This window comes from Anoplopoma fimbria, chromosome 19 (assembly GCF_027596085.1).
Source record: "Anoplopoma fimbria isolate UVic2021 breed Golden Eagle Sablefish chromosome 19, Afim_UVic_2022, whole genome shotgun sequence".
NCBI classification, from domain to species: domain Eukaryota; kingdom Metazoa; phylum Chordata; class Actinopteri; order Perciformes; family Anoplopomatidae; genus Anoplopoma; species Anoplopoma fimbria.
The window spans coordinates 19,692,847-19,707,167 of record NC_072467.1 but is presented as its reverse complement, the minus strand read 5'-3'; the positions used below and the strand labels follow the sequence as shown (position 1 = coordinate 19,707,167).

General features: G+C 40.7%; 1 protein-coding gene across 3 annotated transcripts in view; it reads left to right on the top strand.

Annotated features, from left to right (window-relative positions):
• Nucleotides 1-14,321, top strand: part of tasor2 (transcription activation suppressor family member 2) — a 19,823-nt gene extending 5,502 nt beyond the window's left edge. Inside the window, exons 14-23 of one of the 3 annotated variants that reach the window (XM_054619189.1) lie at nt 64-1,950; nt 2,047-2,235; nt 2,714-3,467; nt 3,681-4,119; nt 5,801-10,192; nt 11,131-11,253; nt 11,965-12,118; nt 12,229-12,334; nt 12,628-12,809; nt 13,195-14,321. In XM_054619189.1, coding sequence (XP_054475164.1) covers nt 64-1,950; nt 2,047-2,235; nt 2,714-3,467; nt 3,681-4,119; nt 5,801-10,192; nt 11,131-11,253; nt 11,965-12,118; nt 12,229-12,334; nt 12,628-12,809; nt 13,195-13,292 — 8,324 coding nt within the window. In that variant the 3' untranslated portion in view covers nt 13,293-14,321. Of the gene's footprint in view, nt 1-63; nt 2,236-2,713; nt 3,468-3,680; nt 4,120-5,800; nt 10,193-11,130; nt 11,254-11,964; nt 12,119-12,228; nt 12,335-12,627; nt 12,810-13,194 lie in introns of all 3 variants that reach the window. The other 2 variants (XM_054619190.1, XM_054619188.1) reach the window with 2 other exon arrangements.

Sequence of the window (14,321 nt, the reverse complement as noted above, 5' to 3'; positions counted from 1 at the left end):
AATTGATATTTCAATAAAGACAAAGCAAAGATTTAACACGTACTCTTTCTTGATTTTTCACAGACACAAAATTTCGAGAGAAAAAGCTTGCCATCTCCTCTGAGATCCTGCAGGTTCTACCGGTGCTATGTTATGCAGAGGGCGAAGTTGAGAAAACACCACTTGATCCAAGTGAAGAACTCTGTGAAGTCTTGGTGCAGCATATGCAGAGTTACGCATCACTGATAAATCCTGGCTTGGCAGTCATTCCTACAAGGGAAGTCAGCTTCTTTCCTGATCAGTATGATGTGCCGGATGCCCACAAGCACCTCTACTCATCTCCAGATTGGACTAACAGGGCATGGCAGAGCTTCATGTCATACCTGAGCAAACCAGACTCTTTTCAACTGCCGGTGTCCAAGGCTTCAGAAATCCTGGTGGCTGGACAAGAGGAGAGAATGGAAGACCTTGATGATGATGTCTACATCTGTCTGTCATCTCCCGAGGAGCCACCAGCCATGCCTGATAGCATGGAGTCAGAAGACCAGTTGACAGATCAGATATCTCCTGTTAACGGCGAAACACCTGTGGACAGTTGTATAACAAGCGCAGGATCACCAGTTGACTTAACTGTGCCTCGAAATGTTGTACCAGATGATGTGCAAGCTGGAGATGCAACCAAAGACACTGGCAAATCTGATCTGAGTGTGCTGATCAAAACTGATGAAATGGGGGCAAATAATCTCCTGGTTCCTTCTCAATCAAATGGCCTTCCTGCAGAGCTGATTGTCAGCATAACTTCGGCAGAGAAAACGGTCACTGATGAGAGTTTAAGTGTGATAAGTACTATGTCCGCCACAAAGCACAATGACTTTCAGCTTTCTGGTTTTCCAACAGCCAAATTACACACGGAAGGAGTGAACTCTCTGAATGATGAGAGTGTTACAACCAAAACGGTTTTGCATTGCCCTGTGGTCACAAAGCTCACAAAAACAAAACGGAGGAAACTACGCAGGGGACATCCAAAAAATCCGAAAAAGTTATCTAAACCTTTCATTGGACCTACCAGTTTACAAATACCAGCGGAGGATGACAAGTTGAAGAGTCCGAAGGAAAACCAGGCAAAGGAATCATCAGACGCCCCAGAGTTCAGTCATCCTTCAAATATTGATCGGAGGAAAGTAAAAATGCGACAGTGCAAATTTAGAAATCAACCATCACAAAATGAAACGGTTAGTTCTGCTTCTGTTGGATTAGTGGTACCAGAGGAGGAAAAAACAGACCCTGGACAGCAGAGCTTGGAAACCACTATTACAATGGACTTTGAAGCTTGTCCTATGAGGAAGAAAACGGAGCGCTGGGACTTAAAGCCAGTCATCAGCGAATGTGGAAGAATCTTGGTTCCTCATGGCTCTGTAGACTTTGCTGATCAGATTAAGTCTTTAAAGGATAAACTTCGATGTAAAAAAGATGAACAGTGTCCTGAAAAAATGTTGGTTGATACCTCTGTGACTGCTAATGACTCGGATGAAATGGTGCAAGAGTCCAGTCCTACTCCAGAAACAGCAGTGGGTGAAACAGAGGCAACAACATCCAACGATGGAGGGAACCATCTTCAACATGTTGTTGTTGTCAGTGATGTTAATCCTGAACACAACGTTTTAGGATCGTCAGAGGATGGCAATGGTTCATTGACTCTGAATTCAGAGAGCAGTGAGCATTTTTCAAAGACTGATGGCACGGCAACCCCTCCCTCAGAAGCAGTTAAAGAAAATCACACTAACACCCTCTCTCCAGGAAAGAACGCCAAAAAGGGGGAATTTCTGTTGAGTAAATTGAAATCGGTTCTTCTACGAGGGAAGAGAAAAACGGATATCCTTGTTTCAGAGAAAACGACTGCAGATACTGCCCAAGACACTGAGCCCTGTCTCAAAAAGGGCAAAGTTGATTCACACGCTGGAAACCTGAAGAGTAATTATGCAATTACAAGTGTCAAGGACACCAGTGCGAGTGTCAAGGAAGTTTCAGAGATGCTGTCAGTTGACCCTATTTTTGCATTTGCATTAGGTCTGACCCCTAAAGCGAAAGCAGATAAGATACAGGAAACTGAGTGTCGGGATACTCGACAAGAGCAAACCATTCTCGAAAAACAATCTCAAATCATTCACAGACCTCCACCAATCTTTTCGCGAAGGGGAAGGATTAAAACGCTCAAAAAGCATCAAGCCATCTCTACAGAATATGTCAAAAAGAAATGTAAGTCATATTTCTAAATTCTTTGCATGATTTGTAACATCTCCTCAGAATTGAGCATGACTAAAAAAACTAACTGACCCTTTTCGTGGATCTATCACCTCTGCATCTGTCCTTAGCATGCTATCGCTGCGCGTTGCTAAGTCTTTGCTAGTTCTTTATTTGATTTTGCTCTTGTCTTCTCTTGCTTGTGCATCTGTCCTTAGCATGCTATCACTGCGCTTTGCTAAGTCTTTGCTAGTTCTTTATTTGATTTTGCTCGTCTCTTGCTTGTGCTGCATTTTGCCTATCCTCTGTATCTGCACCGAGATGTGGTCTTGTTGGCTTTATAAACCAATCGCTTTGTTTGAAACAATGTTGGGGTTTACAAGTTAGTGAGAGGTTCCTCATAGTAATACATTGGTATATTTCAAATGCTTTCAATGTGCTACTTTTATTTTCATGCTGTGTCTCTTTTCTCTCCTCTGTTTTGTCTTCACAGGGTGGTTACATTTTCAAACCCCAGCTTGTTTTGCCAGTGAAACGCTCAAAAACAAAGAGTGTACTAGAGATAATTCTGTCAGGAAGCCTGTTAAGGAAAAAATGCAGAGTGCTTGCTCATCTACAGATGCTTTGAGCTTACTTGCTGACTTGGCACTCAGTGCCAGTAATGAACAGGTCCCACCACAACCAGACCCAGCACTTGAGAGAAAAACTGAGACAAGTTTGAAGAAGGGTGACCTTTCGAAAAATCTTACCAGTGCTGAGCAAGAGTCAGTTCTTCATTCTCTGCTTAGACAGCCTGCTGCTACAACCATGCAGCCTCTTGACTCTACTTCACCAAACCATCTTGTGGAAGGCAGTGAATGGGTTGGTTTGGTATCTAAAGAACATGCTTACTCATTGCCCCCGTCTTCCTCTTTACTGTTGGGTTTGCCAGGTACACCTTTCCAGGTATCCCCTTTAAGTGGTTCTTCCAGACTGCTGCGCCATCACCAGACAATGTATGGCAATGGAATTAAAACACTACAACCCTCTGTCGGCCAGGAAAACGGTAGTGAACAAAACAACAGGAGTCCAGAATACCTGAACAAACAAATGATGCGCAGAAGAAAGTTCAGACACGCCCGCACCTTTGTTGACAAGGATGGATCTATCCAAGTCACAAAGCAATGGAAAGAAAACTATGACTTTAGTCAAGACAGCAAGTTTACAAATGACTCGAAGGATAGAACTGTTGTCCGAGCCTTACATGGGTATGTACATTGTATTACTTATTTATACAAGGAATCTCAACATAATAGTAAAAAATATATCTTTAGACTTCATATACTTCCAATGCTATACTTGTTTGTAACTAGTTGACCAAGATGGGCAATATGTGGTAAAGTTGACTTTTGGTTCAGATGTTATGATTGACATGATTTGACCAAAAGAGCTAATTTTTGTTAATTTCACCTCTTCGACAGCCCATGGGATTTCTCCATGCAAGACACCAATGAAGAGGTTCGGCTCATCGTCCACATGTGGATAGGTCTGTTCTACAGCCGGTCAACAGCTAGGTTCTTTCATGTTGACCCATACCCGCATTCAGAAGAGAGTTATTCTTTCGAGATGTCCAGTGGAATGGTGCCAGATCAGTCTGAGCTCAAGGCCAAATCATTTGGTCCTTTCCTGAGTTTTACAGACACTTCGATTTCAAAAGCTGTGGACTTCAGCAAAAAAGACGACTCTATGTTGGACCAATGGTCAGAGATTTTGGACTTGTCACTGAGAAACTCCAATGCAGAGATTGTCAGTCCAGATCCACAAGTCAACAGAAAAGAGACTTCTGTGTCCATTGTTCGGAAAGAACCATTGAACACACTCGAGTCATCCGTGGGACCACAGGAGGAAATCACAATACAGGTTGGGTTCTAATGTTACTGTTACATTAAAGACTTATGCATTTCATGTCTTTGTCATGATTTTCAGTTGGTATTTAGAATATAGAACAATAAAATGATCAGATGTGTTTGCTTGCCATGCAGTTATGAACATACAATCATCTACTGAATTATGGGGTTTACCATTTTAGAACTATTGAATGTATGAGGGTCAGATCAATGGGGAAATCCACTGTTTTTTTGGCAGTGCCATGGCATCTGAATGACAGTCACAAGCTCATTCTGCAAGCCTGCAAAGCAGACCTTTAGGCCATAGCTTCTAACTGAATAGGGCTCTCTCAGATCTACCGATCTACCGCTCCAATTTACCGCTCCATTTAGGTTTATTCTGTCAATCTACCAGGTTCTACTGTACCACCATCTAATATAAACACTCTGAAATGCTATTTGGCACAAATGAACAAAGAAAATGGGGGCTATGCTTTTATTTTCCTGGGGCTACTCCAACTCAACAGCATTCAACCAGGTTTTGTGAGTATCCTCACATCCATTAGGCCAGCACCCTGGATGAATTCAGAAAAGGATAGTCCAGCTTCTATCCAGGAGCTTAGAAATGTGCCCAACCACGTATAGTTGGTCTCATTTGGCCTTCAGCACAAGCCTCAACTCCTTCCACCAAAGGTGAAAGTCCACATACCAATTGCTGGTTTCAGTGGTTAGTTGTCAACTAGACAAGGCTTTCACCTTTGCCTGCTGCCCTTCATTCCTTTCCTTGTGGGTGGTGACCCCTGAACAGAAAAGGCCTTGACTTTTTTTTTTGGTTGTATGGGGCCAGGCCCAGCTGATAGCCAATCATGTAAAGACTTCCCTCCAAGGCTTGGCCTTCTCATAAGGGTGTTCAAATCACTCCTTCTCTGGCCTATAGACATGGACCAATTGGAGACCCTACCAATAGCAATTGTCCCTGACAACACAGCTCCCATGCAAACCCCTCAATCATCAATGCATACTCCTGGTAAAGTAGAAATAGATTATCTGCAGTTGATGTAAGGGTGAGCTTCAGAGATGGCCAATCACATCTTCTTTTAACCATTTTAACCTTCCTAAATGGGCAGTCTAATAAAAGTCCATCCCATCTTCCGAGGCACCTAATGGTTTGCACTGTACAAACCATATGCTAGAAGGAGTATTGGTGTTTGTATAATCATTTCCAAGAGCCCTGTGCAGTGTCTATCATGTCCGTCGTGTGCCAGACTCTGGTGATGCACACATTGCCAAGATGGACTGTGCATACCATGCTGCTGATATACTGTATGATTGCTACAGGGATTTAACCAACTAAAAGGGAATGCCTTCATACATCCTATGTATTGTGTTAGGGCTCTCTGCTATTGGTGGGCATTAAATTGGATGAGTGGATAGAAAAGCATGGAAATTGAGGCCAAAATGGGTACTTTGTTTATGACTGGCTTCACCCCAAAATTGCCATTCGTATATCAAATGATAATTTTAAGGGTGACTTATACCTTTTGATATCTTAATTAATATAATGCATGTGTGGTTACCTTTCTTATTGTGATTTACAAAATGAATTGATGAAACCTTGAAAAATCACTCAGAGACACACCAGTCACAGTTTTCAGTGAGTGAAAGATATTTGTTCTTGATGTTATTCTTATTCTGTTTTATTTTTATTCTTCCAGCGTTCCAAAAAGGTGGTACCATCCGCAGAGATCATTCATGAGGTGAATGATTTCAGAAGTGCCTTAGAAAAAAAGAGGACTTGTACCCCTTTGCAAAAAGCTGGGAGCCTGGAGCACACTGATGTACCATCTTGTAAAGATGATGGAACAATCATTTTGGTAAAAGAAGAAATGGAAATGGTATCTGTTCAGCCAGAAAATAATCAAACTGCGTCAGGAACTAGCCACGTGTTATTTGGATGCAACAATAAGAAGACGGCTATGAAAGATGGAATAGAAAATTCAGAAGCTACAGAGACGACTTTAGTCCAAAAACATGGAAGGGATTCATCCGAATCTGTGAAAGACGAAGAGGTAGACTCCAACAGAGAAGCAGGTGATGTGCTTCATACAGTTGAGCATGATGAAACTGAATCCAAAGATGGGGAAAAAATGGAAGTGAAAGAAAAGCCATACCAAGAAGGCAATGTAGAACCTTCTCCACAGGTGATTCATACAAATGAGGATCCAACACGAAAAGAATTGAGTATAGTGTGCAATGGAAATGTTTTGGAAAATGAGAAGCAGTTATCTGAGGAGGAGCCTAAAGCAGTTTCACCAGGCAACTCTGAAAATGTCAATGATGATGTGGATTGTCGTGCAATGCACAAAGGTAAAGTGACTGAAGATGAAGATCACATTGGAAAAGAGGATGGACCTGATGAGAAAGACAGTTGTGTTTCACCTATGGAAACTGACAGTGATTTGAGTGACTCCAACAGAGAAGCAGGTGATGTGCTTCATACAGTTGAGCATGATGAAACTGAATCCAAAGATGGGGAAAACTGGGAAATGAAAGAAAATCCATACCAAGAAGGCAATGTAGAACCTCCTCCACAGGTGATTCATACAAATGAGGATCCAACACAAGAAGAATTGAGTAAAGTGTGCAATGGAAATGTTTTGGAAAATGAGAAGCAGTTATCTGAGGAGGAGCCTAAAGCAGTTTCACCAGGCAACTCTGAAAATGTGAATGATGATGTGGATTGTTGTGCCATGCACGAAAGTAAAGTGACTGAAGATGAAGATCACATTGCAAAAGAGGATGGACCTGATGAGAAAAACAGTTGTGTTTCACCTATGGAAACTGACAGTGATTTGAGTGACTCCAACAAAGAAACAGGTGATGTGCTTCATACAGTTGAGCATGTTGAAACGGAATCCAAAGATGGGGAAAACTGGGAAATGAAAGAAAATCCATACCAAGAAGGCAATGTAGAACCTCCTCCACAGGTGATTCATACAAATGAGGATCCAACACAAGAAGAATTGAGTAAAGTGTGCAATGGAAATGTTTTGGAAAATGAGAAGCAGTTATCTGAGGAGGAGCCTAAAGCAGTTTCACCAGGCAACTCTGAAAATGTGAATGATGATGTGGATTCTTGTGCAATGCACGAAAGTAAAGTGACTGAAGATGAAGATCACATTGGAAAAGAGGATGGACTTGATGCGAAAGACAGTTGTGTTTCACCCATGGAAACTGACAGTGATTTGATTGATCAACCAGTACCTATGATGAGTGATTGCCCAGACTCTGTAAAGGTGGATTGCATCACAGAGAGTAATCCAGAACCACCATTGGATGAGCAACCACCTCAAGCTGACAACAAAGAAGATGCCTGCCATGATTTGCAGTTGAAAAAGCTGTGTGCAGATGGCAGTGTGTTGACAGATGAACATGACATTTCAGAAAAATGTCCTCATGCTCCATCAGAAATGGATCCTTTTTCTTCTGAACCTGCAGTTGAGAAACATTCAGAAAATGATACATGTTTGGCAGATGAGGTACATTATCAGAAGTCAGCATTACCCATGTCCGATGAAAACAAGTGCACAGATGGGCCTATTCTCCAGACAAATGACAGTGTTGAAAAAGGAAGCCAAAACAAAGTAATGGCAAACTTCAATCGGAGTAGTGATGATCATGAAATTCGAGATACCAAATCAATCAAGGGAGAACAAGATGTTGATAACACAACTGAAAAAGAACAATTTTCTCATCAGACTCATTCCCCTCAGTATGAAGCTGAAGTGGAACTGTCTAAAGAAACAGATCTCAAACAGATCGACAAAACAAAGGAGGCATTGGAAAAGATCCATCGTGAGGTTGTCATTCCATTTATTGGAATAGACACCTCTGAGGAGGATACAGTACAACCACATGATTCACACTCACAAGGCAAGGTTGAAGAAGTGGTTCAAGGCCAGGAAGAAATACCATTCATCGGTAAAAGTATCTACCCTGAAACTGACCAACCCACAGGAGTATGCAGTGCATCTCAAATGGACACTCGGAAGGCAGACCTGTCCTCTGGCAAATTATCACTTTCACTTATTGATGCAAGTGATACAAACCATCCAGGAAGTGACTGGGACGACCGATGCTCCACCCCTACTATGGATGAGAAACCATTTGAGGACTTCAATTTCTCTGGCTCTAGTAGTACTAGTGTTTCTGCCTTTAGTGGTAGTGAAACCTCCAAAAACATGACTCAGAAACGTCTTAGTAGAGGCTCCACATCCATAAAGGATGAGATGCCTCAGAAGTCTACGGTTGATGCCAACCCTCAACCTGATCTTCATCCTGATGTTGAACTAAGAACTCTTAGAGTTCTACAAAGTATAAGCACGTTCCTCTCCAAATCAAGCCACAGTGACACTTCCAGCCAGATTGAAACACCTGAAATGAAACCCACTCTTGATCAAACCACTTACCCCAGAAGCAAGAACATCAACACTGGCTTTGCCCAAAGCCATAACTCATTTGACTCCAAAGCCAAGAAAATTAGCAATACAGCACCAGCTGTGGTGTTAGCCTCTACCTCACAAGAACTGTACCCAGAATCAACAGGTCACTTTATTATATCACCTTTCAAAAGTAAATTAGAGGAAGTACTTGGTGTTAAGTTGCAGCTACAGAAAACTGACTCATCAGTTCATCAACGCGTTTTTGAAAAAACAAAAAAGATACAGGAAACCTCCGCAGGGAAAGCTTATTGTCAAACCTACAGATCTGTTCCCTCTACTGAGAGTTTGAAAGCTATTAACCCAAATTTTGACCAAGATACACATAAAACAACATTACAGACCAATTTAAGTAATGAACCACGTTCATACAGTCAGCGTCCTGTCATGGCAGTGAAACCGTCTAAGAGTGATGAAAGTCAAGGGGATTACAGCGCTAAAGACGGACAAATTGAAAGTGCTGTAGCGTCACATTTCTCCAAAGATAAAGAGGCTAAAAACTCCAAAGTCACATACACCATACCCACTACCATGCTGTTGGTGAAAAACCCAGAAATTCTCAGAACAACCTCTGAAGGAGTATATGATGACCAACAGGAGGCCAGTGGGCTTTCTTCAAGGAGCAGTTTGTCATCATATGTTAGTGACAGTACGTCACAAGACATTTCAAAATGTAACCAGATTTCCTCGTCATCTATCTCCGGCATGTCTTTCGAATCTGCACAAAGTTCCTCTAAGCTTGATGATGGAAACCAAGGTTCAGTTGAGAAAGTTGGACAAACGACTAAAAAGAGCATTCAGATAAATCAGAAAGACTGCACTGATGCATCATCTTCACACGCAGACTACAACGATACCGGCATACTAGTCGACAGTCTTTTATTGGGACCTGAAAGCTCACTCATTTGTACGGTCTATAACACCAGCCGGAAGAGATCTTATTCTTTCCTGGAGCAGGTTTCTCGGAGGTGCATACAAGATGACCTCACCGAGGCATCAATGGAGCAGGAGTGCCTTATCTTCTCAGAAAACATGAAACAGCTTCTGAAAAAGAGTAAGACAGGACCCATCAGCCAACAGGACCCACATGACGAACTGGATTTGTCTTGCGCCAGTCCAGTGACGGTGCACTTTTGCAGTTTAGAAGAGCAGGATGATTCGGTGGATCACTTGAACACATATTTGGACACTCCATCACTTGTTGGACAAAAAATCAAGGTAGACTTGTCTGAGAGGCTAGACCTGATATATTCCACAGAGGAAGAAAATACTTTGCATCTTCAAAACACTTCTCAAGGAGCAGGAAACCCGATGGAACATGCTGGAGTTTCTGGCATGACTTCAGAGTGTGCCCAGCAGTACAAGGCAATGATGAATGACGTATGTGCTGTCAAAAAGGTCCCATCTAGACCTAAGCACTTCAGAATGGATAGAGGATACCCAAACACTGAACCAGGCAACCATTTTGACTTCTGTGATCAAATGAAGAGGGAGCTGGACAAAAGTTTTCGCAGTAATCTGAACTCCGTTGTGAAGAAATCCTGTAAAACAAAGTACAGATTCTACATATTAATGACGTCAGATGATCCCTTCTTTGAGGAAACCAAGGTAAGAAGAGTTTTCAACACACTTCCAATGCAGTATTTCTATTGACTATGTTTCTTCAAAGATATACCATTTACAACTTGCATTTCTGAAAAAACTGAAGTGATTGGCCACCCAAAATGTAGTTGTTGACAATGTTACACTTTTCCCCTGTATAGAAGGTTCCGGCAGAAATTAGTTGACTCCTCAATGGAGATTGGAGGTTGTGGTCTGCTTGGATTAGCAAAGCGGAAATGTCCATTCAAAGAAAAAAAGAAAACTGATAGGCAATTCTAAAAAACATTTCTAGAAGCGATTTTTACGCCTAATTTTTTTCCAAGATTGTTTGGATTAGTCCCGCCCTACTGTGCTGTGATTGGCTCACTCAAGTTGGGGTTGACAACTGTCACCAACTAATCGATAATTGAAAAGTTGGCAATTAATTTGGTCATCAATTTTTGCAAAAAAACGTTTATTCATTATTCTGTACACCCCTAAACAACAAGCTGTCTGCTCATTGCTTGTAAGTGACCAAGTTTGTACTTTTTTCACGTTCCCCTACCAGCCCTCAGCCTGCCAGAGGCTGTCAATCAAACACACGTACCAACACGCCCTGCTAAGATAAAAAGTAGCACTTCTAATATTTCCCCAAAAACTTTCTTCTTTGAACTAATGAAAGGGATGTTGTGTGACTCCCGTCATATGGTGCATTCATTGCGCGTGAGGTAGACAGCCACGTAAGTGCTGCTTTCTTCTTTTCACAATTGAATATTCATTTTCATATTCGACTATCTATTTTTATCACAAAATGTATTTTACCAGAAATTGTCATTTACATATTTGCAATCACAAATTGTTTTTTAATAAAGACAGTATTCATTTTAAGGTTAAAGCAGTGCAAGACTTGCTTATGAAAAATGGCTTTTAAAAAATGGGAAATTTCTTTTTTGATTTTCAAAAAGGCACAGCTAGAGGCAGAGGGCCACACTTCTGTAGAGCCGTCCCAGTTCTTCCTTGGTGAGGATAGTTCTTCATCTCTACTCATCATCCTCAGGAATGAAGACATTGCAGAGCACATTTGTGAGGTAATTGATCAGCTGGTGAAAAAGATCATGACTAAGACAAAAAAACAGGCTCCTTTGCCTCCTCCTAGTGCTCCTAATGACAATTGGATGATTTATTCGCGCCCAAAGGAAAACGACTATTCAGAGCGGAGGAGTCTCAAACGCAGCTGTCATGGCTCAGTTAGCAGCTGTGAATTCAGATTAAACTTTCGAACCAGGCAGTGCTGATCAAATGTGAAACAAGATTCTGTTACTGCACTGACCATATCTCGCCTCCAATGTTTTCAGAAACATATTTTAGTATACTGTTTAGCTGTAGAATGAGAAATGTTTGAAGTTTTACCATGTTGAAAATAGTCAAGCCAAACCCAAGCATCGCCCTCTGAATGGAGCAAACTTTCTAATTTTACTGCTAAATAGTACACTAAAATATGTTTCTGAAAACATTTGAGGCGGAAAAAAAGGCAATACAGTAACATAACCTTGATTCATATTGATCAGGGCTGCCTAGTTTGACAGTTTGATTGTAATTCACAAGCAGGGATTGACAGCAGGATTAGAGACTCCTCGTCGATGTGCAATCCTGCAAACACAATGTTGAGCACTAGTGGGAGGCAGAGGGGCCAGCTTGTTTCACAGATGCTGTCTCATGTACTACTTCTATCAGAATATAGTGATACTTTTGTTTATTTTTTATAAAAGTTACCAATTGACTGCTTTCTGTTTTTTCAGGTCCAACATTTGCTCAAGCTGAAGACGTCACCAGATGTGCAGTTTGCTGGCATTGACGAACCAGATGATGTTGTGAATCTCACCCATCAGGAGCTCTTCATGAGGGGAGGCTTCATAATGTTTGATAGCGCAGCACTGGAGCCCCTCAGCCTTGGTATGCTTTTTACTGAATACAAACTTTTTGTTTTTTGAGATCTTTTATTTAAGCGTCCAGTTAAACCCGTGATATTCATTTTTGTATGATTTTCTTTTGATTTTTTTTAGGCAACATGAAACAAATGTTTGAAATCTTGCAAGAGTTAAGCAGAACAGGGAAGTGGAAATGGATGATGCATTACAGAGACAGCCGTCGTCTGAAAGAGAATGCGAGGTAGGGGTTAATTTGGGAATTTTTTTTGTTTCTCACTTCCCTAATAAGAGCGTTACAGTTGTTCTATGTCTTTTTTTTTTTTTTTTTTTTACTGACTGGCCTCCTGGCAGTTTTTTTACATATATTGTATTCTGTGTTTGAACTCATTTCTTTCACAGTTTGTCCTTATATTTTGACACTTACCATTCAGAGTGTGTGCCAACATTTCGTGAAAGACTGATGCTTATTCTGCACTTTATAAATGATTTTGTTAAAATGTTGCCTGTCTAAACTTTATGTCTCTTTTCATCCAGGTTGAGTGCAGAGGCAAAAGAGAAGAAGAACTTCCTAAACTTTTGCCAAGAATCTGGAATATTAGAAGTCTTGCCTTATCATGAGTGTGACCTCATGTCGAGAGATCTGCCCGACTATCTCACATGTTTGGTCCGTTTGCAGGTCCAGAATATATCGGCCCGTTACCCTGTTTTTATAACCGGTGAGACACTAATGCGCAAATACATTAACTGTACCTCGACATTCACTGAGTCTCATGATATTGTGGTTTACTTTTGAAGGTGACGATTTTATAAACATATCTAATACATAATAAAGAGTGATGCCTTTCAGTACTCACTAATCACATAGTACCGGTTGACTAATTGTGTCTGGATTAACCTGTAAAGGTTTAAGTCATTGTACAGTTGTATGTTTTATTTTAATGCCATCAACCTGCCACGGACAGCAGAGGAACATTAGCCTGTATGGCTAAATCTGGCCCATTTACATGATGGACTCATGTGCTTGTCAGTTAACGTGCATTGACCCATCTTAAATAAAAGAAACATAATAAACATGATGACATGTTTTTCTTATTCTTACAGATACAACAACAGACAGCGCGTTCGGAAAGAATGGAATTTTAACGATGACGTTCGACTCTTTCCTGACGTACTCTCCGAGCAAACCATTTACAGCCTGACCTGGAAAAAGTCAGATAACGCACAATCTGTGCAAGAACGAAACAATGAAAACCTCACTGGATGTGAGGAGACACCCACAAACTACCATTTTATGGTGATTTCAAATGTACTACATCGTATGGAGCAATAATTATTGATTTATTCTTTGACCTGTTTTTTTGTTTTGTTTCATTTGTCCACTAAGTTATCATTCGGTTATGGATAGAGTGACAAAAATGCCAATATACAGGCAGTTGTACTGTATATACTGTATGCATTTTGTAATATATTTTTATTGTAAATTGTTTTTTTACAGTTTATAGTTTGTGTTCTTTACAATCTTGACTTCTTACATTTGCAGCACAATCATTGTTAGTGTTTGTTTTACGTACATTTTGACAACAAAGCTAAATTAGGCAGTTTTCAAATGGTGTATATTTTATATATTTAAGTATGCTAAGGTACACTTGTCCAGGTGTAGTGATCCTTAACTCAAAATGTTGATAAGGAGCACAACAATTTAGCATTAATACTAAGAAATGTATATGTCTATATTTCATGACTCTCTACAGAGCAGTTTGACTGAGAATAAAAAGGTTTCTGTAATTGTTTTGCTTTAAAGAAAATCACCCAGGCTGAGCCTGAATACACACAGACCACCCTAACGGGAAAAAAAGGCATATGAAAATGTTAACAATGGGATGAAATGGTCTGCTCCTCAAAAGAGCAAATTAACTGTCTTTAAAATTAGTGTGTAGGTAAATTAAACAGTCATAAAACCCCCAATGGAAAATTTTAAGTAAGAACTTTAACCAGGAGAGGGCCTCACTGAGAATAAAAATCTCCTCGACAGGAGTGTTCTAGACAAGACAGCAGCAGCACGTCATACAGAGGTTGCAAAACCTAAAGGTCATAATGTTATACTGAATTACATAAAATATGATAAGCAGGTATGATCAGAAGATAATGTACAACTGATAAGACAAGTAAAGTGCAATTGAGTGCAAATCTTCGGAGGGTCTGTCTGACTCTACCATTGCTGGAATATT